Source organism: Cervus elaphus, chromosome 20, assembly GCF_910594005.1.
Source record: "Cervus elaphus chromosome 20, mCerEla1.1, whole genome shotgun sequence".
NCBI classification, from domain to species: Eukaryota; Metazoa; Chordata; class Mammalia; order Artiodactyla; family Cervidae; genus Cervus; species Cervus elaphus.
The window spans coordinates 115,313,685-115,339,009 of NC_057834.1; the positions used below are offsets into that span (position 1 = coordinate 115,313,685).

Genomic DNA, 25,325 nt, shown 5'->3' on the forward strand with positions numbered 1-25,325 from the left:
TTTTATTTTGAAATGGTGCTTTTTTTCTCTCCACACACAATTGGATTACTGCAGTTCAAAATGAATTTAAACTACTTTCTTGCATTGCTAACTTTTTTCTACTTTTATAAATTAAAGCATTTCAGCATGAAAGTCACACAGACAAAGCAAGGGCTGAATCATAATCACAAGGCTTTAATTTTGATAAACTAATCCATTTATAAGGATATACTGCAAAAGTTGATTGAAATGGTAGTGTTGGGAGTTGTAAATGGTAGTGGGGTTTGGGTTTTTTTTTCTTCCCCTTACACTTTAGGAAAAAGGTAAGTTGACCTGAACAACTTTCTTTTGCACTGGGAAAATGAGCAGATGTTTCAAATGGTTTTAAAATATTTTTTTTTAATTAAAAGAACAGTCTGGAAAGCACTAAATATCTGTTAACTTATAAACACCAACTTTCAGTGTAATAAGTGTACCTTAATCTTACGTGTGTTTAACTGGATTACATAGATTCTTATCTTTTGTTAAAATATGTATACTCAGTGGACCAATATATTAAAGTATGTATATATTATATAAATATATATATATATATCTAAACCTCCATGCTCACTTGTGTAGGATGAATGTCTTAGAGTCATTTATGATTATATTTTATGTTGTTGACTCTGGCTCCAGAGCCTGTGATGGAAAAGGACAGATGAGTATTTCTGAGAGCGAAGTAGCACTTATTACAAGGTTTTAACCATCTTCTACCCACTTATTTAGATTTATTTGAGTTCTCTTTATAGAATTTTCTCTTATGTTTCAAACTTCTAAACTGTAGCCTGTAATTATGAGAACAATAAACTTTAAGTAATAATAAACCATAGTATCCATACATCCTATCTGACATGGAATTTTGCACGATTCTGTGTTATGTTCTTGCTGTGTCCATGGAAGGGTAGATCTGCAATCAGCACAGATGAATTATGTGTAAAGCGCTTGAGACACAGTACCTGGTATAGAATACCCAATAAATGTTAACTTGTTTTTAGTTAACACCTATTTTGTGAAAGAAAGATAGGAAATGTATGCATAGAGACAATGTCCGAAACATAGGTGGTTTGTGTATGATTCGTTGAATGAGGATTTGTGACTCTTGGAGGGCACTGTGGTGTCAAAAATTCATACAACCCTGGTCTGCCATTTTTAGGAAAGAAGACTTTGACAAAGATATTTAGCCTCCCTGAGCTTTAGCCACCTGATGCGAGGAACTGACTCATTTGAAAAGACCCTGATGCTGGGAAAGATTGAAGGCGGGAGGAGAAGGGGACAGAGGATGAGATGGTTGGATGGCATCTCTGACTCAATGGACCTGAGTTTGAGTAAACTCCGGGAGTTAGTGATGGACAGGGAGGCCTGGTGTGCTGCAGTCCATGGGGTCGCAAAGAGTCGGACTCGACTGAGCAGCTGAACTGAACTGAGCCTCATTTTCCTCTTCCAGTGAGCATCATAATACCCAGTTCACAGGATTGTTCTGAATGATTTGACAGCTTTTAATATTATTTTAATTAAACAAATTCAGCCATGTTATTATTAATAGTGAAAATAAGTATTGGTTATTGAATGCACTACAGTAAGCACTTTATGTGTGTGTGTTTAGTCGCTCGGTCGTGTCCTACTTGTTGCAACCCCATGGACTATAGCCCGCCAGACTCCTCTGTCCATGTTGTTTAATCTTCACAACAGCCCTAAGTAGGACTGTTATTAGCATCTGTGTTTTTTCAGTATTTATTTATTTACTTAGCTTCACTGGGTCTTAGTTGTGGCATGCTGGATCTTCAGATCTTTGTTGTGGCAGGCAGGATCTTTTAGTTGGGCATGTGGGATCTAATTCCCTGACCAGGGATCAGATCTGGGCCCTCTGCATTGGGAGCACGGAGTTTCAGCCACTGGACCACCAGGGAAGTCCTCAGCATCTATTTTAAAAATAGGAAAAATGAGGCTCAAAAAATTTACCATAATGTGATTCAGATGATACAGCTAATAAGTAGATGAGCCAGGAATTGAACTTTAGCCTCTCTGATTCTAAAACATGACACTCTTTCCAGTTTACTGTGCTTTGTCTCATTTTTGTATGAAAAAAATTGCCTATAGGACATTCTAGGAACAGAGCATGATAAATAATACCAGATAACATGTGTTGAGCTTCAGGCAGAATCCTTAGTGCTTTACATATATTATTTCATATAATCCTTTAAAAAGTAACCTTGTAATGTATAGGTACTGTTTGTGTCTCCGTTTTCCAGAGGAGGTTGCCCTAACTAGGCCACCGTTATGTAGTTAGTAAGTGATAGAGCTGGAATTTGAACCCAGTAGACTGGCTGTACTGTTTCAGCCACTGCTCTCTATTCCTGTTAAAGGTGAGAATTCAGAGGAGAAATATCATAAATAGAATAAATTCATGTAATCTCTGCTCTTGAGGATTAATGAAATAAACCTACTATATACCACATGGCATCTTATAAAACATTTCCCAGTTCATTTTTATATTTAATCTTTACCAGGGTTTAGAATAGTTTTTGACACATGAAAGCACTCAACAATTTTTAGCTATCCGTATGACAAATGATAAATATGAACACAGGGACGAGAGCAGCCTTTCTTTTATTAAAAAAGTACAAATTTCAAAGCCATGAAACTGGTAAAAACAAAAATTGATTTCTTGGTGCTGGCAAAGCTCTGCATTAAAGAATGCATTAAAAGGTAGGCTAAGGCAGTAGATTTTGGAGAGTTGGCCACACAGATGAAGGGACAGGCATTCTAGGCAGAGGCCACAGTTGTGTAAAGTGTGCCAGCAAACAGCACATGTTGAAGTCTACTTCAGTCTGGGTTGAGTAGGTTTGTGGCCAAAAGTGAAGTGTTTGTGTGTAGAAAGAATTCATCGGTGGTGATCTGGAGGATTACTTTAGGAGGCAACCAGGTAAGGCAGGGAGAGCAGGTGAAGGCTATTGGAGTCATTCACATGAGATGATAAGTACCTAAAATATGACTGTGGCTGAGACCTGAGAGAAGGGGGCTTATTTAAGAGAACAAACGGGCCTACAGGTGGTGCTAGTGGTAAACAACCCGCCTGCCAGTGCAGGAGGTAAAAGCAACACTGGTTTGATCCCTGGGTCAGGAAGATCCCCTGGAGGAGGGCATGGCAACCCACTCCAGTATTCTTGCCTGGAGAATCCCATGGACAGAGGAGCCTGGCGGGCTACAGTCCATAGGGTCACAAAGAGTCAGACACAACTGAAGCGACTTAGCATGCACGCAGAGTTTGATTAGATGTGGGTGGTGAGGGAACAGGAGTGGATGTAAACTTTAGCAAGCATCAGCCCTTGTTCAAGTACAGATTATGGACCCCATCCACAAGCTTGTGATTTCAGTAGGTCTAGAGTGGGACCTAAGAATCTGAATTTCTGAGAAGTTCTCAGATAAACCTAGAGTTGCTGGCCCAGGGACCTCACTTTGAGAACCACTAGAATAGAGGCTGCGGAGAAGGTAATGGCACCCCACCCCAGTACTCTTGCCTGGAAAATCCCATGGACGGAGGAGCCTGGTAGGCTGCAGTCCATGAGGTCGCGAAGAGTCGGACATGACTGAGCAGCCTCACTTTCACTTTTCACTGTCATGCACTGGAGAAGGAAATGGCAACCCACTCCAGTGTTCTTGCCTGGAGAATCCCAGGGATGGGGGAGCCTGGTGGGCTGCTGTCTATGGGGTCTCACAGAGTCGGACACGACTGAAGTGACAGCAGCAGCAGCAGCAGAATAGAGGCTGACTTCCAGGTCTCTTTGTCCAAATACTTGTCTTGTTATTAATAGATTTACTCACTGAGTTTGTAGTGCTGTTGCACCTAGTCACTCTGTTCTTGACCTGTGCCTTCTGCTTCATTGTGTGAAGTACCTCTGATCTTTCTTGTGCATAGAGTTTTTAAAAATAATAATTGCAAGCTCACAGCACTTATTATATGCCAGTACTATTTGAAGCACTTTAATATACAGACAGTCCCCAGCTTATGCTGGTTCAACTTACAATTTTTCTACTTTAAGATGGTGCAAAAGTAATACATATTCAGTAGGAATCATACCTTGAATTCTGAATTTTTACCTTTACCCAGACTAGTGATGTGCTATATGATCCCCTCTCATGTTGCTGGGCAGCAGCCCACCTCCCAGTCCACTTCACAGTCACAAGGGTGAACAACCAATACACTTAAGACCATGGAGTATCCTGACAGACATTCTGTTTTTCACTTTCACTACAATATTCAATAAGTTACATGAGATATTCAGTGCTTCATTATAAATAGGTTTTGTGTTAGACAAGTTTGCCCAACTGTAGGTAAATATAAGTGTTCTTACATTACATTAACATTACATTAAGTGTTCTGAGCATGTTTAAGGTAGACTAGGCCAAGCTCTGATGTTCGGTGTATTAAATGCATTTTTGACTTACGTATTTCCAATTTATGATGGGTTTATGGGAATATAACCCCATTACAAGTCGAGGAATGTCTGTTTACTGACTCATGTTAATCTCCATAACACTCCTTTAAGTTAGGTGCTGTTATTTGCAGTTTACAGATGAGAAAGCTAAGGTACAAATGATTAAACAACTTGCCCAAATCACAGAGCTAAAAAGTGTCAGAACTAGGCTTAAAGCCCAGGCAGTCTAGCTCCAGAATCCATGTTCAATCCCTGGGGTCTGCTGAACAAAACTTACATTAAAACACTTCTGATGTACGGCTCAGTAGTGTACCTCTCACTGCCATAAAGCCCCTCGTTATCTGAGTTTTGGCAATGTACAGCGAGAAGATCATTATCATTTCATTCACCTTTGCTAAGGTGTACTGTGTTCTGGGTATTGTGTTGGGTCACAGCCTTGCCCTCAGGGTGCAACACGTCTGTAGGGGAGACAGATGTTACTTAGAGTTAAATTCACGGCACTCTTTGCACAGTGAAGATTACGATAGAAGTGTTGGGACACCCAGAGGAAGGAGAGAATATTTCTGACAGGATTGGGAAAGACTCCCCAGACGGGGTATCCCTAGGACACAGTATTTAGTAAAAGCATAGATGGCAACTGTCAAAATTTAACAACAGCAAACAATGCAGCTTTAACAAGGCCACATCATTTTGATGGCAGAGCTCTGCTGATTGTAAAAGACTGGCAGACAGTCTCCTGGAAAGCCTCATTTAAGGGACGTTCATTACTTTGTGAATTCAACCTTATCCAAGGTCTGACCTTCAAGTTTAGAAACCTGATTTTCATCAGTAAAAGAGACAGAGCTCATATTAAGCAAGTTCTCGGGGACTGCTGTAAAGACCAAAATGTCAGTTTCCAGTAAACGTTGCCCTAGGGCTTGTGGCGCCCACACTTAGTTGAATAAGACTCCTCTCTGCCCGTGCTTGAATGCCTCCTGCCTGTGAGGCTCCTCATTCTGCAGCCTCCTTGGATGAGCATGTTCTTAAGACTAATGTCTTTAATCAGGCTACAGCCTGGTTTGGCTGGTTGGGTAGCTATAAAGTCTCTTTGGGGTGACTTGGCATTTCCTGCTTTCATCACATATATAGACTATATATTTAGCTCCTCCTAGGGCTGACTTTCCCCAGTTTCTGAGTTCTTAGTGAAACATCTCACTCCCTGGGCTCTGACCTCACCCTCTCTTTGATCATATCATTTATTGAATGTATACGTGCCAGGCTTTCTTCTTGACTCGTCCTCCTCCAAACCATCCTCACAACTCAGCTCAGGTCTCCATCATCTCTCTTCAGGTTTTTGCTTAAGCTTCCAAATCTCCTTGCCACCAATCTCGGTTTTTTTCTCTGCTTCCAGACCATCCTCCATGTGGCAGTCAGATTCTTATAGACTCGAAATCTGCCCTATCACCCTGTAATAAAACATCCACTGATCCCCGGCATATTAAGGTTCGTAGCCTAACCCCTTGAAGGCTTTTCCTTAATAAATTTTACGTTCTGACTGGTACTGAATCAGTAATAGTTTGACCATATAAGATGTGTTTTCTTTACTCCCTTTAAACAAATCTTGAGAAAATGCCACTTGAAGGAAACACAGCCACTCTAATATGATTATAGTATATAGAATCCTTTTATAGAGTGTGCATAATTTTATTCTCTAACTTGATGTTTTTCAACAGGTAGGTTGTAATTTCTTAGTTGGGTTGTGAAGTCGGTTTAGTGCAGCCAGCAGCGTGGAGAAAATGGAAACAGAGCAGTAAGGCACTTGGTTCCAGACCACGTAAAGTGAATATCACAATAAAGTGAATCACGTGTATATAAAAGTTGTGTTTCTACTACATTGTAGTTTATTTTTAAAGTGTGCAATAGCATTATATCTAAGAAAACAATGTACCTACCCTAATTTAAAAACACTTCATTGCTAAGAAATGCCAAAACAATTTACAATCGTCACATCAAAGATCACAGATCACCATAACAAGTATAATAGTAATGATAAAGTTTGAAATATTGCAAGAATTGCCAGACTGTGACACAGAGACACAAAGTGAGCAAATGCTGTAGAGAAATTGAGCCCATGGACTTGCTCCACGCAGGGTTGCTGCAGACCTTTAATTTGTAAAAAGCATAATATCTGCAAAGTACAATACAGCAGAGAACCGTAAAATGAGGTATGCCTGTAAATTAGAATGAATACCCATGTACCAATAATCAGCTTCAATGAATACCAGTTCATGTCCAATCTTATTTTATGTATATTCCTACCCAGTTCCCTTTCAGATTATGTTGAAGCAAACCTTATATTACACTTGTAGATTTTTTAGTATGTTAATAATCAGCATTTTAAAAAATGTGAAATAGAATTTGTTATTAATATATACCAGGTCACAAGATAAAATGAAAGTCATTTTTTTAAGTGTCTCTTTTCAAGTAAGAAATGTGGGTCCTAATGTATATACAGGTTAATAATGTAAAGGATTATCTTATGGAGGGAAGGTGTGTCTTTGCTGAAAGACCCGACTTATTTTTCTTCTCCTCTGCAGTACGTGTACAGAATGTGTTCAGCTGTCCAAGACCTGAGAGATTAATTTCAGCCTCTCCTTTCTATTTCCTCTGGAGTCAAAACTTGAGAGGACTGAGTTATTTTGTAAAAAGGAAAAGAGACAAGGAAAAGTAGCTGACATTAAGGACCATCTCTGAGCCTGTCTCTAAGGCATTTAGTATGCATTACCCTACTTAATGCTCACAACACTGTCACAGATAGAAAACATGATGTATAGAGAGATGGAAATGACTTAGCCAATACCCTAGCTCAGGTGCATTGACTTTGAGACCTGCTCTTGCAGCACACCAGGCTGCCTTTTGCATCTTTGGCCTTCTAATGCCCTTTGAGCCTGAGTGTCAACAGATACCACACGCAGCAGCCCTGGGCCCTAAGCAAGAACTAATATTCTCAAAGAAGACCCCGAGCAGCTCAGCCTCCTGAGAAGGTTCCTGGCCTTACTGTTTGCTAGCTGTGTGACTTTGGGTAAATCTCTTTAACTTCTCTGGTCTTCAGTGGGGATTACAGTTACTTCACAGGCTTGTTGTGAAGATTAAAGATGATGAATATAAAGTCTTCATTCCTGCTACATGGCAGATATTCACCAAGTAAGAGCCGTCATGTCTGTGTTTTAAGAAGACAGAAAAAAATATTTTAGGAAAATGTCTGTATATGATTAAGGGAATAAAGTTGTTGAAATAAAGTTGTTATCTTGAAAGTTTATTGATACTAAATGTTCCCCACTGGTTCTGGATAAAACTATCCCACATTGTCCAGCATTATTCTCTTTTGTTTGCATCAATTCATGTAGTCCTCACAACACTTGTGGTAGGTGTTGTTATCCTCATTTTACTGATGAGAAAACTGGAGCACAGAGAGGTTAAGTAATTTGCCTGAAGTCAAAAGCAGTTGTCAAGTGGTTAGGCCAAGATTCTAACCCAGGCAATCTGGCTTCAGAGCACGGGAAAGAATATTAATAAAACCTGCTATACCTTGAGGGGTGGGGGGTGGGGACGTGAGATTCAAGATAAACTTTGGGAAGGTGGTTCATAAATACTACGTGTATTCTAAGATCTTGGGCGGCAGGCAGACTGGGACTGGGGTTAAGATACAGACTCTAGTCTGGCTGCTTGGGTTGAGTCCTAGCTCCGCCACTTAACTAGCCTTTGTTATCTTCAGCGGATGGCTTAATCCTCTGCTTCATTTTCTCAACTATAGAAATTGACATTGTAAAAGGACATACCTGATAGGATTATTTTGAGGATGAAATGAGTTGATACATAAGAAGGTTTTAGAATAATGCCTAACAAAGTTCTAAGCAAATGATGGTGATGAAAATAATATGATGATGAAGCTGTCCAGATGTCAAAGAAGAACAGGAAACAAGCCGTGAAGTTTGAGAACCCTTGGATTGAATCCCAGTTCCGCCCCCCCCCCGCCCCGCCTTCGGCCACCCTACTCAGCTTGCAGGAATCTTTAGCCTTGACCAGGAATTGAACCCTCCCTCATCAGTGAAAGTTACGAGGCCTAACCACTGAACCTCCAGAGAATTCCCCCCAGTTCCTAATTTGATCTCAGGAACATTTCTAAACTGACTCAAATATTCTCAAAGCAGAGTTGCCCAGAATAGAGGTAGTGTATGTAAATGCCTTCAGCATAATGTCTGCCACTGAATAGAAACTTGATAAATATTAGGTCCCTCATTCTCTCAGTAATGAGCATCTAGTATGTGTAACAATGGTATTAGGCTCCGCGGAAGATGCAAATGCAAGACATTCTCAGTACCTTCAGATAGAAATCTGAAGAGTGGGACTAATATGGTAAGGATTAAAAATATATATAGTGCTAAATGCTCTGAGAGAAAATTAATCTCTGAAGAGGGAGCTAGTCCTCCACTGGGAGATACAGGAAGGCTTCCGATAGGAAGTAGTGGTGGTTGTGGGCTTGGAGGCTGGGTGGGACTTCAGTCCCACTCAGGATTAGATGGCTTGGTGCCTATAGGGGACCAGGCCATCTGAGCTCCTGTGGTGTTCATGCCTGCGAGCCCAGGAGGAAGTTGGCTATCTGCAGTGCCCAGTGCTGACAGACTGGGCAAAGCTATGTGAGCTGAGGGGTTTGGGTTCCTGAGTACACTGTAACTGGAATTTCCAGATCTGGAAGCTCTAGCTTTGTGGTCAAATAGGCAGCATTCTCGGGCCCTTGTTGATCTGCCAAGACCATGACATGAGTGCTCAGAGAAAAGGGAAAAGGTTGTATTTTCTCTGCTGCTTATTAAGGAAAAGTGAGAGAAACTGCCCAGGTGAGCCTTGAGGCTTCTGCCCTCTGCTTTGACCAGGACTCCCACTCCGTGCCCTGCCCACCTGGAGGCCACAGGCAGGGTTGAGGGGAGCACCAGATGAAGCAGACAGATCTGGTTGTAAGGCTTGGTCTCGGGGAAGTCAGCGAACCATTCTGAACCTCAGTTTCATCAACTGAAATGGGGGTGAGTATTTAATAAGATGAAATTAAATGAGAATCTGTGTAAGACACCTGGCTTAGGGTTTGGCACATTACAGTCAGTCACCATTTGATGCATCAGTTGTGTTGCTCAAGACGTAGGATACAGACCCAGCCCAAAAGGAGACAGATTGCCACCTCCCCTCCCCACCCAACTCCCTCACAGAAGTCTCCAGGGACCCCTGAATCCATCCTACACACTCCACCTTGGAGTGATCCTTCTCGAATACCTCCTCAAGCTGCTCCCCTGCTCCTCACCCTTAGTCGAGTTCCCACCCTCCCCACCCCCATGCAACCTGCTGGGCTGCACTGCCAGGGGCTCACTTGCTCCAGAGCTGATTCTTCTACTTATTACTGTTTTTAAATAAAAAGTGAAAATGTACATTACCTAAGACAAACTATGGGGTTCCAAAGAAAGTTTGTGCTGGAGACAGGTTCATTCTCCTCTGTCTCCCACCTCCCACAGGGGCTGGGAACCAGAAGTCTGTGAGCAGGGCGGTGTCCCAGTGCTCCGCCCGCAGCCTGCACTCCCACACTCCAGCAGCTCCTCTCCTCCTGTCCGCTCCTTGCCCGCCCCTCCTGCTCTGTGCCCGCGCACTTTGAGGGCAGCCCCAAGCCCCTGACCCCATTCAGGTACAGCCCTGGCAAGGCGGGTTCTGCACTTAGGCAGGTAGGAAAGGCATTGGTGACGCCATCACCCCTCGATACGGAGTACGGGCTCAATACTGGGAGTGGAGGGGCCTGGGGTAGGTCCTGGCGCTGCCACTGGCTCTCTGTGTGACCTTGGACAAATCCCTGGGGTGGGGGACCGTGGACGGGAGTGGTCTCGCCCTGGGACCGCAGGTCGGCTCTTGGACATCAATGCCCCTGTCAGGCAGGGAGGCGCCCGGCCGGGCGGGGAGGAGCCGCGGGGCCCGCCCCGCCCACCCCGTCCAGGTGCGGCCACCAGAGCCGCCGCTACTGCAGCCGCCGCCGCGAGGGGCCGCCCGTGCCCCCTCCGAGTCGGGCCCGCGTCCATGGCCTTCCTGACCGCCTGGAAGGGGGCGGCCTCCGGGAAAAGCGACTACAGGTACCAGGCGGGGTGGGGACTCGGCGGGAGGCGCGGGTGAGACTGCCGGACGGCAGCCGACCGAGGGACAACTGAGGGGACGCAGCTGGAGACGGCAGCGTGCGGGTTGCTGGGCGCGGGGTAACGGCCGGAGGGCCCCGGGAGGGGCAGCCCACTGCCTCTCACCACCGCCCGCCCCACGTGTCGCTTGCTCGCTTGTTAGGGCCCCCTGCAGGGCTGGGCTTGGGAGTGAAGAGATACCACCCATCACCCCAAGCCCCGCTTCCGGTGCTTCACCTGTGAGGGCAACTCAGGTGAGCTGGACCTGGGCCGGACTGGGAGTCAGGTGTGGGCAGCTGCGCCTCTCCTCCAGCAGGGCTGCTCACAGCCCTCACCCTCCACATCTGGGGCAGCAGTGTGGAGGGAAATCCTATGCCCCAGTGGGCATCCTTGCACACCACAGCCCTTCCCAGTCAGCCCTTCAGGGGTGTGTCATCACCTCTGGGTGTCACCCCCAACTCCTGGGTGAGTTGGTATCTCCAGACGTGTTCTCATGAGAAGGGGGAGAGGGGACAGCCCTGGCCTCTCTTCTGAGCTTTGACCCCTAATTCCTTTCCTTTGTATATTGAAAGCTCACCCTCCTACGCCCTGGAGAAGGGCAACCTAACTGCCCTCCCAACACCTCCATCTGACTGTCCTGTTGGCACATCAAACTCGGAAAGCCCCAAATCAGACTTCACATCCCACCCTCAAACCTGTTCCTCCTGTGTTCCCATCTCAATGAAGGGCATAGTCATCCACTCAGTTGCCCAAGCCTGGAATCTGGGAGTCATCTCTGTCACCTCCCTCCCTCACCTCCACCCTGGTCTCCAAGTTCTGCTGATTTTAGCTTCTTGATGACTCTCGAAGCTGTTCATTCCCCTTGGACTATTGCAACAGCCCCTAACTTTTCCATTTCCTGACCATCCTTCAGACTGGTCTTTTCTAAATCAAAAACCAGACCATGTCATTTTTCTGTTTTAAAACTCTTCTGTGGCTTTCTATCACTTAGTGGTGAAAGGTCAAGACTCTCCAGCGGAGGGGCTGTGACCTGCCCAGGCCCACTTCCTATCACTCCCTGACCCTCATTCTGGTCCAGCCACAATGGCTGGCTTTGTAGGACTCTCACAACTGTGCTGAGCTGCTCAGGGCTACCTCTGCCTGGAATGCCATCTACCACTCCTGACAGTCACCCCGTAAGATTCAACTTTAGATGATCTCTTTTCTTTAAATATATATATATATATATATTTTTTTAACTCTTAAACTTTTAATTCAAGGGTAGCATACATACAGAAAAATGCACACACTTTAAGTGTACAGAGCTCAATGACTCTTCACAAGGTAACCAGTACCCATGTAACCAGCACCCAGATTAGGACACAGACCATTACCAGCCCTCAGTGTCTCCCTTGTGCCCCTCCCAGGGGCAGGCCCACAAAGGTAACTACTATCCTGACTTTTAATACCATAGCTTTGATTTTTCTGGGTATTTTTATTTGTGTGTTTGTTTCAATTGAAGTAGAGTTGATTTACAATGTTGTATTTAGTTTCTGGTGTACACAAAGTGATTCAGCCATGAGGAAATGGCAAACCACTCCAGTATTCTTGCTGGGATAATCCTGTGAACATAATTCTGGAGGGCTACAGTCCATGGGGTTAGAGAGTCAGACATGACTGAGCACAAACACATGCACACACACACGTATATGTGGCTTAAAATAGAGCAATGTGATGGACAGTAAAATCCATTATGCCCAAAGCATTTCCATCAGTGAGGATATTTCCTGTCAAAGCCTCAGATGTGTCTGAAGAGCAGAGAGGTGTGTGTGTCATTGAGGATCCAGGAGGCAGGCTACCCAGAAGAGGGCAGAGTTTGGATTTTATTGTGTATTGGGAGCCACTAGAGGGCGTTAGGGAGGGGATTTACATATTTAAAGCTGACCCTGCTGCTGGTGGAGAAAGGATATTGCTGAGAAGACAGACTATTTTAACACTGCTCATGATCACCCCCTTCTGTCTCCCCTCTACATATGAAAAGGGGACAGGGTTCATCTACCCCCACGTCCTTGAAGCCCAGCACAGTATGCTTGGGTTTTGATGAGAACATGGGAGAATGATTTCTGAGGAGGGTGAGATCGCTTGGTTGAGAGGGTGAGGAGCCCGGTCCACGTGGCTTTCTTGCCCACCTGCCCTCCTGTAAGACCCCAGTTGTGCTCCGTCTTGTAGCCCCCTGTGTGAGGAGTGTAGGTGAGGACCTGAACACTCCTGGCTTTCTACCTCAGCTGGAACTTGCTGGACACAAATACCCAGAGAATTCTGACTCCCAGATGCCCTTACAGAGTCTCTCACCTGAGGCAACAAACCAGATCTCCATTCTCTCAGCTCAGGACCTGTGACTTCTTCACCCTCGGCCCTCACCCACCACACTGCATTGTCTCCCACAGCCTGGCCAAAGGGTGAAGGACTTGGGAAGGTGCTCAGCCCCCACTTTACCATACATACTGGCTCTATGACCCTGATTCAGCTGCCTGACCCATGTGAGCCTCAGTTTACTCATCTGTAAAACAACAGCTGCTCACTGAGCCGTGGGAAAACCTGGTGAAGCCACGTTGGTAAAGGACCTGACAGCCAACCACTGGGGCAGATTTGGTGATCAGTAAATGTGAGTTCACCGCTACAAGGGGATCCTCCATCTATGGTATTTGCATTGAACAGAAGGGATTCAGAAAGGTTTAGGGGCTGGTGATCTAGTGGTTAAGAATCTGCCCGCTAATGTAGGGGACAAAGTTTGACCCCTGATCCAGGAAGATCCCACATGCCACAACTACTAAAGCCTGTGTGTCTAGAGCCCGTGCTCCACAACAAGAGAAGCCACTGCAATGAGAAGCCATCACAACGAAGAGGTGCCCCGCTCACCACAACTAGAGAAAGCCTGTGTGCAGCAACAAAGACCCGGCACAGTCTAAAATAAATAAATAAATAAATGAATCTTTAAAAAAAGAAAAAAAAAAAAAGGAAGGTTTGGGAGCCAATGGTGTGATTGCAGGCACGAGAACTGGGAAGCCAAGAGCTGTGAGAAGAGGGAAGTGATGCCTGAGCATCTTAATGTAGTGACGGCCACCTACTTGGCCTATAAACAGGGTCCCTTACCAGTCATGCCAGTACACGCCCCCCACCGTGGCTGCTCCTGTAGGAGAGGAAGTGCAGGCAGGCAGGATGCTTTTAAGAGAGTAATTCAGTGGCAGAGCTGCTGTGGGAGAGAGGGCTGCCCCAGGAATGGAGGGACCTTGCCGAAAAGGCCAGGGGCCTGCTGCGGCTGCCGTTGACAGGTTTCCTGCTCTCAGTTTGAGCCTGAGTTCAAGGAGCTCTAAGATGCCTCCAGATAGGGAGTGTCAAATTTGATGACTGGAATCCTTGGGCTGTTAAGGGGTCCCTTCCTTGGCTCTGGATCTGGACTCAAGGCCCGTGCTGAATTTTCACCTATGGGATTCTCAGATCCTGTGAGTTGAGGCATCTGTGATTATCAGACTGATGATTTAAAATGCCAAGTTTTACAATGTTGAAGCTACTGACCCCAGGATTCTGATTTACCTCTGTGGCCAAGGGCAGATGCACGGGGTGGGAGAGGGCTCTGATGTGGGAGGCGCCATGTGGCCCCTCCGATTCTGGTGAGGATACCATGGCCCAAGGGGGTAGCATGCCTGACATATTTGGAGAAGAACAAGGAGGCCAGTGTGGCTGAATCAGAGAATAAAGGAAGATGACGCCAGAGAGAGAGAGAGACGGCAGGGCAGGAGGGCTGGTGAAGACTTTAACTTTTGCACGGAGCACCGGGGAGCCAGTGCCCAGGTGTGAACAGAAGAGTGATATGATCTGATCAAGTAGGGCTGGGGCTGTGTGGAGAGTAGACAATAAAGGGACATGGGTAAGAGCAGAGAAAACAGGGGACAATGCAGTCATCCAGGCAAATAAATTCTCTATAAATTCAGTATCTGCAGAATAGTTCAGTATAATTCATTGAACAATTCCTTATTTATGGGCATTTAAATGATTTCCAGCTATATCTTTATTATGAGAAACACTATGATGAACATCCATGTACCATAAATCTTTGTGTCTGTGATTATTTCTTAAGATATGATTGCTGCCCAGGTGTTACTGGTCATCTTTCTAAGGCTCTCAGCCCATAATTCCAGTTACCCTTCAGAAAGATAGTGCCGCTTTCTACTCCCACCAGCAGTGAGTGAGGTGGCACGTTTGCCCTGAGGGAGGTATCAGATGTCCAGTGGGTGTTGCCCTTGTGGTCCTGGCCAGGTCTGGGTGCATGTCATAGGGGAAGTCCCTGTTCTCTGGCTAGCCTTGCAGGTTTTAAAACTCTTTCAGGTCCATTTGCTTATTTTATTGCTCAAATCAGTCTTGTTATCCCTGGTTTATGAGTGAGGAAACCAAAGCTCAAAGAATAACGACCAGGCCCATTCTAAGAGTTTACGTCTATTATCTCATTTAATCCTTACAACAACCCAGTGAGGTTGGTGCCGTCAACATCCCCATTTCAAAGATGAAATCACTGGTCAAGGGTGTCAGAGGTGGGGTAAAAGCCCCAGCTTGCAAACCTGCTCTCTGAAACACTCCCTCCCTGCCCTGACTGAAGCCTGTAGGGTGACTTGCTTGGGGACTACACAACTAGGACATGGTGGGGCTGGGAGTCTAGCCGGATCTTCCTGATTCTGCAGCTCTGACCTCTGACAGGATGCCACTCAATGCCAGAAACCCCTCATTAGCATTCTGCATCTTTTTTTCATTCAAAATTGTTCTTGGTTTTTGTGCCTGATGGGGTGTCCCTTTCTTAGACCCACCCTTGGTAGCTCTGGGGGACCAGCCTTTTGAAAAAGAGCTCAGATCCCAGAAACCAAGAACATCAGAGCAAGGAGGGCCCTTGACCTCCTGGTCCAACCTTCTCTTCCTTTTATATTTGGTGGGGAGAGAGAAAATAAGGGCCAGAGTAAGGCAGTAACTTGTCCAAGATTACACAGCTAGTAAGGACCAGAGTCCATGGGGAGGAAGGGGGGCAGCCCAAGGAGCAGGCCTGGTCCTCCCTAAGGGCCCCTCTCCAGGGAATATTGAAGAACTGTGACTGGTTTGGCTCTCTTCCAGGGCCCTTTGTGGATGAGCCTGTTTACTTGTGAATTATTAACGAGCTCAAGCCTGTAACCTGCTGGGTGGAGCTCACTCACTCACTTTAAGGAAAACCAGCTTTACAGTCACCAGCTCAGCGGGTTAGGAGGGCTGTAGGGTCTGAGGGGGTAGTTCTGGGTTTTAGAGACAGTGGAGGTGGGGTGCTTCATGTAAGGGAGAGGCCTGGAGAAAGGCACTGAGAAGGCAGCTGTGAAGAGGGAAGGGGATCAGGGGTCACCTGTGTAATGCTTGGTAAGCTTACGAGCATCCCTGAGAGGTTGGCACTGTTACCGCAGGTTTACAGATGGGAAGATTGAGATTCAGAGAGGCAGAGGCAAAGCTGACTTCACAGCTTAAGCTTCTTTTATACAATGGCATCACTTTTCACATGCTCAGACCCCTATTTGTGTGACATCTCCCCCACCCGTTTCCACACATTTTCTCTATAGGATAGAGTTGAGATTTGGTTTAAGACATGTCTAGACCTGAGTGGAGAAGGAAATGGCAACCCACTCCAGTGTTCTTGCCTGGAGAATCCCAGGGACAGGGGAGCCTAGTGGGCTGCCGTTTATGGGGTCGTACAGAGTCGGACACGACTGAAGCGACTTAGCAGCAGCAGCAGCAGACCTGAGTCCAAGTCATACTTGGTTCAATCCTCAGTTTTCTCATCTGTAGGATGGGAAATAAAGCTACTGTGGAACTTTCTAGAGCATTCTGAGGAGGTTAGTTATTGAAGGCTTTTTTTTTTTTTGGTCACACTATGCAGCTTGCAGGATATTAGTCAGATAGCATCACCTCCTTGATGGACATGAATTTGAGCAATCTCCAGGAGATAGTGGAGGACAGAGGAGACTAGAATGCTGCACTCCATGGGGTCACAAAGAGTCGGACACAACTTAGCAACTGAAAAACAAGTTCCCTGATCGGGGACTGAACCCAAACCCCAGCAGTGAAAATGCTGAGTCCTAACCACTAGACCACCAGGGAATTCCCTGAAGGTCTTCTTAAGCTGAGAGATGGTATCAGTGAAATCAGTCTATATGAGGCTTCTCAGGGCCACTGAGAAGTGCAGTGAGCCCAGTTGTTTGCTTTTGCTGGTTGGGGAGAAAATGAGAGAGGAAAGCAGGCCCACCGTTTCCTAGGCACAAAGCAGCAGAAAAAAGTTCCCTTGGCAAGGGAGGAAGGAACCCCGGACTCAAGATGCTCTCCTGGTCTCCTGGGAATAAGTAGGTGACCTGAGCAAGGTCACCTAGGTTGGGAGATGGAAATAATGGTGACTCATGGGCTCCCCAGGTCTGGGGCTGAGCCAGAGCTCCTGGGGGCTGGGAACTGCCTGGGTGGAACCCTCCTGAAGGGTAGGCCACTCTGATACTCTGATTCACCAGGTGAGTGACTCCAGCATCGCTGCTACTATTGTGGTGTGGACAGAGTTCCAGCTCTGAAGGCAGAGCTGAGCCTCAGTTTTCATCTGTACAAGGTGGAGAATAATAGCATCTACCTTGGCCCCACCACCACCAGCATCAGAGCACTTAAATAGCACTGAAGGCACATGCCAGGCACTATCCCGGCCATTTTACACAGAGGAATTCTTAATCTTCAAGATGACCCTGTGAAGCAGGCAGAATTTCCATTTTACTGAGGAAGAAACTGAGGCTCCAAGAGGTAGTTAAATGTGTACATTAAAATAAGATAATCCACTTTATATACTTAACATACGCAGCACATATTAAGCCGGTGATGAATGTCAGTCATTACCTCAGAGGAAAATGGTAAAGTGCTAGGCCCAAGTTTCAAGGTTTTGGTGGTTAGTTGGGCACTGACACAGAGACGTCTGACCAGACGCAGAGGCTTCCAGTCTGATGGCAGAGACAGTCACATACAAACCTCACTCGACCCCTACCACACAGATGCTGTTCGCCCCAGGTCATAGGGGAGGTCAGAATGGGTTAGAGCAGTGTGTGCCCAGGAAGCTACTGCCCCCATTAGGGAGGAAGGGCTTCCTGGAAGAGGAGGCATCTGAACTGAAACTTTCAGGGTGAGTAGGAGCTTTCACACATGGCAGGTTTTTAATAAATGTTGGTCAAATACAACTAAAGATTTACCTTGAAGCTAAAGTAGCATAAAGCTTCAGAACACCTCACTTACCTGGCCCCTTCCAAAGCTCTGGGAGGACACTCTAAATTTTATACTGATAAATTTGTATTCTTTTTTTTTTTTTAAAGAAGCCTTTTAATTATATGCTTTTGGATTGTCCCTTGGTTAAACAAATGAATAATACATAACAAGGAAGAATGTGTGTTCCAGGCAGAGGGAACTGCATGTGCCAATGCCTAGAGACCTGAAAGTGCGCGGCATGTGACAAGACACTCCCCACCCCCTATCCCCATCTGAGTCTCCTCCACCTGCCTCCTCACCCAGGCTCCTCTTTAACACATTGCTGGGCTTCTCACCAGCTTCACAAACTCCAGCTGTCATCAGTGTGCCTTTGCCACTTCCACGCTCTTTGATCCATGTACCCATCTGGTACATCCTTTCTACAACTTCCTTGTGTATAAACAATACAAACTTCAAAACTCAACTCTATGTCCACCTTCTCTAGTAAGCCTCCAGACTCCTCCAGCTTCTGTAGCATTCTCCCTTACCCAGACTTCTAGAGATGATGGTGGATGTTATCATAGTCTGCTCCTTGTAGTTAAATAGCTTTTCCATGCCTATGTCAGAATCCCAGAGGTGTGATGGCCCTTGCTTGTGAGCATCTGGCCTCTGCTCACATATGGACAGGATAAAAACCCACTACCTTTCCAGGCAACCTGCTTAGATTCAAACAGTTGTCCCCAAAGCCTCTCCCCTCCTGCCACCGGGCCCAATCTGCCTGGCTCCTCCAGGACCTAGTCCAAGCCCTCTTTCTAACATGGCTGCTTCTACAGGCTCCTCCTCTTTCCTTTTCTGACATCCTGGAGCTCAGGGCTGATCCAGGGGTGCTGGAGCCCCTCCTCCCTCTGTCCCCTGCCTTTGTGAAGGGACAGCTCTAATGGCAGCCACGTGCTCTGATGAGTCATGATCAACAGCATCTGGAGCCTGGAGGTGGCCGCTGGTTAACTCTTCATGGGCCAGTGGCTCTTCTGCCAGGAGGCCTGGTCGGCTTTAACTTAACTCTGGTCCTAGACATATACCTGAGGCCTGGGCACACAGTAGGCATCTGAAGTGTAATGGGTGACCCCACATAGGCCCTGGGGATTCAGGGGAGAGGAGACCAAGAAGGCAAGAGTGTGTGGAGCCAGGAGGGTTGAGTTCCAATCACTACTTGCCATTTTTTAGGTGAGTGGCCTTGAGCAAGTCACAGGAACTCTGTGCCTCAGTTTCCCCATCTGTAAAATGGCAGTTATGAGGATTCTTTGGGGAGGCAAGTGTGAACTGCTGGCTGGCAGTGAGTACTAAATGGCATGATTTTCTGCCTTCTGGTCTCCTGCAAGCACAGCCAAGCTGTGGGCAAGTGGGTGGGATTAAAATTCAGGTCTTTCTCTGCATGACTGCCCCCCACCAATGCAGTAGGATGATGAAGGGCTCATATCAGGGGCGCTGAGAAGGGGGCGCTGTGGGGATGGGAGAGTGGCAGGGAGGTGGACCTCAGGTCTAGGAGGACTTTCTGGGCCCAGATTGGTGGGGCTCCGTGAGGAAGGCGTGAGCCCCCCTCCCGCGGGCTGAGCGCAAAGGGTTCTCGGTCATGGGCAGGGCAGACCTTGGGCGCCCCGGCTGTCACTGTCAGAGCGGGAATGGGGGCTATGGAGGGCGCCCTTCGCCGGCCCCAGGCAGCCCTCCCACCCGCGCCCGCTGCAGGGCCCGCGTCTGCGGTCGGCCGCGGGCGGGCGGCGGCCTGGCCCCACTGCGCGGGTGGGCAGACCGAGGCCCGGCCCGGCCCCGCCGCCTTCCCCGCCCCCGGCGCGCCCCTCCCCGGGCGCCGCGTCCGCGGCTCGGCCGCACAGCGCCCGCTCGGGGTTCCGGCGGCAGCACCTGGGCCGCGGCTGGCGTCCGCGGGGGCACGCTGCCCGCCCCCCTCGGCGATGACCACGGCCAGCGCCCCGGGCGCCCTACCTGCGGGGTAAGTGCGCGGCGGGGCGCCTCGAGGGGGCACGGGCCGGGCCGGGTCGGGACGGGGGGCGGCGCCGGGCCCGGTCTCCCCAGCGGCCCGCACTGCGGCTTCCAGCCCCTGCCTCCGGGCGCCGCCGCCGCAGCCGGGGAGCGGGAAGGGGGCTGCGCGGGGAGGGTGGAGACCCCGGGGACCCTGGGTCGGTCACTCCCCTCTGGGTCCCAACTTTGTCGGAAGCTGTGGCCACAGCCACGTCAGAGCCTCCTCCCTCCCTGCTGGCGTTTACACCTGAGCCCACCGTCATCACCTCCATTACAGGTGAGGGACCTTAGCCAGTAGCTCTTAGATGACTTGTCTTAGGTCTCCCAGGAGGTGAGAAGTGGGCCTGAGATTTGAAACCAGCAGGGTCTGATGCCAGGCACTACTTCATCTTCAGGGATATTCGAAGGAGTTAAAAGGCTAAGCTAGGACGCGGCTGGGCCCCCTGGGCACGACAGGAACAGCGGGAGTAAAGGTGGCCGTTGTCACTTTCAACGTGGCACTTGTGTCCATCGCCACTGCCCCCGCCGAGGAACCGGTGGGGCCCTACACTGCCCGCAGCAGTGAGCAGCTCTTGGCCATTCGTGGGCCCCGCTGCTAGGGGTTGGGAGCCAGAGCTCCTAGGAAGTCTTTGGGTGGAGATCCGGCCCAGGTGAGCTGGGAGGGGTGCCATTCTGCCTGGAGCCTGGCCAACAGGACCGTATTTGCGTAGGGCCTCAGGACTAACACACGAATAGGGTGGCGACAAGGCTGGTGCCGCCTGTCAGCTGGCAGCCTCCACAGGGCCCTTGTGTGTTCCAGACTGAGGGCTCGGAAGTTGGGTGGCCGGGGGACTCCCTGTCCTAGGGGAGGGTTGCCTGGTAAGTCAGGCAACGTTTTGTGTGACTTTGACCAAGTCCTTTATCCTCTCTAGACTTCTGGTCCCTCCTTTGGAAAATACAGAGAGGCTGGGCTGGCTGCTCCCTTCCTTCTCTGGGCTGGTCTCCGTAAATCTGGAAGCTAGTTAAGTCTGTCTGCCCAGCCCTGAGCATCACCCCCACTGGGCCAAGAAAATTGATTTTCAGGAGAAAAGGCAGGTGTGGAGCAAGGGCACCTATCAAAGAATCCTGAACCCCCAGACTAGAACCCTCATTCATCCTCTTCCTTGCACCCTCACATCCCTGCCTGAGTCCTCTCTACAACTCTAGGCTCCTGTGGCCCCTCCTTGGGCCTTCAGGGCAATGAGCTTGCCCTTCTGCACTGGCAGGTCACCCTTCTACTAAACCATACCTGCCCGTTTGCATGCCCTCAAGTTCCATCTGGTCCCAGTCAGTGCCTTCTGGTGGCGTCTGAGCAGAGCAGGGGCAAAGCAGTTCCTTCACCACAGACACTCATTCAGTCACTCAACAAACTCCCAGGCCTGCTCAGCCCAGCTCCATGTGTGAGGGTCAGTGGTGAACAAACCAACATTTACATCTCCATCACTTCAAAAATTATGAAATATTTTCAACCTTTGGAACAGTATAGCCAATAATAAAATGAACTCTATGCCCTTGCCAGCAAGCTTTTTCAGATGTTAATATTATTGTGCCCCATTTATTTCATATTCTTTTTAAGAAATAAACCATGGCAAAGATGGTCAAAGCCCCTGTGGACCACCTCTACCCTTCCCTCTACAGAGACAGTCACAATTTTTTTCTGAATTTTTTTCTGGTTTTATCATTTTTCTGTCTTTTTATTCTTTTACTGAGTATGTTTAACCCTAAAAGTTATGTAGTTCTTTAAATTTTTTCTGTAAATGGAGTCATACAGCATAAATCATTCTGCAACTTGCTTTTTACCCATTCACCTTCAGGTTTCTGAGATCAAGGTCTCTTGATCCTTGAAACCCTGGTCTGCACTTGCCTTCCAATGTATGGTACGCCACCTGTTGTAGAGACTGTTATTTATTTATTTATCCAGCCTTCCTGAGGTGGAAGGAAGGTCCACTTGAACCTGAGATGGTTCCCAGGGTCTTGTTATTCAAACAATATTCTCAAGTGATTGTCTTGCACATATATGAGTGTTCTTCCAGGTTCCCAGGTAGGAGTGGAATTGCCCAGTAGTAGGACATGTGCATTCAATTTTTAAAGTTACTTAGTTTCATTATAAAAGTGGTGCTGCTCTGTAAAAGAAATGATGGAAACATCTTAGGGAAAAAAATTGCTAACATTTCCTGAGTACTTTTTATTGTGCTTTACACTGTCTCAGTCATTCTTACCAGCAACACGGGGAGGTAGCTACTGCCATTCCCATTTCATTGATGAGGAAACTGAGGCTCATAGAGGTTAAAGAACTTTCTCAAGTTTTTCCAACAAGTGATTGTTAAGCTGCCTCTATAGTCCAGGGTTGTCTGCTTTCAAAGCTCCACACTACCTAGGCCACACCACATCACTCCCTGCCACGTGGTACTGGCTTTATGCGCAGCTAAGGGTGACTCTGGAAGCAGAGTCCCAATCATATTTGCAGTTTAGAAAGGTCATTGTGGAAGCGACAGGTCCCCTACAGATGTGTTCCCCTGAGCCAGAGTTCCCCCTGAATGCTGGAGCAGGAAGCAGAGGCCAGCTCTGACATCTGAGAGGCTCTGAGTGGCCGCCTTGCCCTGCCTCCACCCACCTCACCCTGACTGAGGGCTGGGTAGGAGGGTTTTCTGTTTTCAGCAGGTGTGACGGTGCCCCAGCTCTGCCCATCACACACTAAGGTAGGGATTTCCAGGCAGACTGAAGTGGAGGGGTGGGAAGGAAGGGGAGAGAGGGATGGCTCCAGGCTGGACACCCCCCTCCCACCCTTCAGCTCTCTTCTCACTTTGACTTCAAGCCCCCTCCCCACTATGCTAAAGATCCTGGTGTTCGTTGTCACTAGCCATGCTCCAGACTCCATCCAGCTCGACATCCCTGCCCACCCACCCCCACCTGCAGCACAGAAGAGACCACCATCACCACGTGGGAGCCCAGGAATATTTTGGCCTGGGCCCCAGCAGGGAGCTTGGAGCAGAAAGGCCTTAAGAACATGGGGACAGCCTACAGAGAAGTGGGGACCTCAGTCACAGCCAGGGGAAGGGAAAGGTTTGGCAGGTTGCTTTTGCAGAAAGTATTTCTGTCTTCTCCCAGGTTCCTGGGAGCAGGAAACCAGGTTCCTCTTTTCACCGTCTTCACTTCTTTATCTGTCAAACGCAGATAAGAACTTGTGGCTCTTGGAGCTGGTAGGAGGATTGAGTGAAATAATGCAGGCATCAATTTAGATAACTTGAAGTGATATTCTCCTGGCAGTGACGGGTATTTGTTAGTGCTATTATTAAGTCCAGTGGGGCTGATGTCTCCAACCCGCCTGAGCTCCCCAGCCAGCTGGGATGCCCCCACCTCACTCTTCCACTTATAGGCCTTGCCAAGCCTGTCTTCCATACTTGCCCCATGGTGGCTGGCGCCCCCTCCTCACTATGGTGCCATGCCTCCAGCCTTTGCTCACACTCTGTTCCCCTTCTGGGACTGCTTTCTCCATCTAGTCCTCGCTTCAGGGCCATTGCACCCAGAAAACTTCCTTGATTGCCCCACCCTCACTTCCTGGTCTCTTCAGCCCTCGGTGATGCCCGTGAGCGCAGCCCTGGAGGCTCTGGTTGTCCATGTCTCTGCCTCCTGTAGCCCTCAGGGCAGGCCCCGGTCTGGGTCCAGTCTCTTTTCCCCAGGGTCCAGCCCCAGCTCTGGAGAGGTCACCGCAGACCCGCCTCACCACAGTTAAGGGGAAGAGGTGCTGAGGCTGCCAGAGAAGGGAATATGTGCCTCTGTGTTGTCTGTCTGTCTGTGTGTCTTTCTCTCCAGGTAGACTGATGCAGTAGACTGCATCTTTCTTGATGCAGGTGGAGGCGGTGGTGGGAGTGGCAGTGGGGTGTGTATAGAAGGGGAATGTAGGCTCTTGTCTCTGAAGTTGTTTAGAGCTGGACAGAAGCCAGGACAATGGACTTGACTCCCTGGGGCTGAGCTGGTGGGCACTGGCTTAGGCAGAAACTTGGGTTAGAAGCTATGCTCAGGCACGTGACCTTGGCCAAGTCACCTCTCTGCGTGCCTTAGTCTCCTCTTCTGAAGTGAGAGAATAATCCCACTTCACAAAGCTTTGTGAGCGCTCAAGGAGAGGACGCCAGTCAAGTGCCTGGGGCAGCAGGTACTCATTGCCTTCTGACTGATTCACCAGCAGAGATGAATGGACTGAACCCCACTCATTAGGCTAAGCCTTGGGCGCAAAGGAAGACACTCTTGGCTTTATCCCAAGAGTGAAGACAGTGAAGGCTTTCAAGCCTGGAAATGACATGGTCAGATTTGGGTTTTAAAAAGATACCTTTGGCTATTACATTATCCCTTAGTAAAACTACCCAGAGGCTGGATGAGTTACAATATTCATCCTTTAACATACATTCCTGAGAGTCTGCTGAAGTAACAAATCCCTCAAGCCAAGGGAGCTGAAATCAGGCTGGTAAATAAGATGAAGCCATGGCAACCTGGTGGCATTTACAAGTTACAGAAACCGAGAATCTTGAGTTTTAATGACACTTAAGGAATGGACTTCCCTGGTAGCTCAGTGGTAAAAGAATCCACTTGCCAGTGCAGGAGATGAGGAAATGAAGGTTCGATCCCTGGGTCGGGAAGGTCCCCTGAAGAAGGAAATGCAACCCACTCCAGTTTTCTCGCCTGAGAAATCCCATGGACAAAGGAGCCTGGTGGGCTCCAGTCCATAGCGTGGCAAAAGAGTCAGACATGACATAGTGACTAAACAACAACAACAAGGAATGGGAAACAAGGACTTGGGGCTATCCAACAGTGTGAGGAGTCGGAACTTATCCTCCCTACCACCTACCACCCTACCTCCCTACCTCCCTCCCTACCTCCCTACCACCCTACCACCCTACCACTGCATAAACGTGCCACCCTCAAGGGTGTCTTCAGCAAGTAAGGATATTGACTAGGAAAAAAATACCCACACACCACAAAGGGAGACAGCAGTTCTGGTGGGGACAAAGGGGCTCCCTAGAAAATTATGCATACCAGTCAGCTCTCACACAAATTTCAGGTTTGAATATATACTACCTCTATGGTCCTGAAAATGCTAAACTAAAAAAGTAACATAAGTGGTCTTAGGGTGGTAGCACCACAGGGAACTTGGCTGAAGTGAATGAAAATGCTCTCTGAAGAAGTGGGTTCTCATTTCAAAATCCCTTTGGGATCAGTCAGACAGGAGCTTGTGGTAAAATTATGAAACATACAAGGAAATGAGGCGCTGTGAGCAATAGATACCAGAAGCAAGAAATAGCAGAATTAGAGTCTACGATCCTAGAGTGATGAGACACTGTGACTGTGTTTAAAATGTGGAAAGAAATCAAAGATGTACTTGCACCAATAA

At 47.9% G+C, this 25,325-nt stretch overlaps 1 protein-coding gene across 3 annotated transcripts in view; it reads left to right on the forward strand.

The window, feature by feature from the left end:
- Positions 1-9,495: 9,495 nt before the first annotated feature.
- TTC39A (tetratricopeptide repeat domain 39A) overlaps positions 9,496-25,325 on the forward strand; it is a 54,313-nt gene continuing 38,483 nt past the window's right edge. The window contains exon 1 of one of the 3 annotated variants that reach the window (XM_043876717.1): positions 9,496-9,514. Coding sequence is in view for 2 of the 3 variants with exons in the window: in XM_043876715.1 (XP_043732650.1) it covers positions 19,567-19,892 (326 nt within the window). In the remaining variant the exon portion in view is untranslated. Of the gene's footprint in view, positions 9,515-10,479; positions 10,598-19,563; positions 19,893-25,325 lie in introns of those variants that run through there. The other 2 variants (XM_043876716.1, XM_043876715.1) reach the window with 2 other exon arrangements.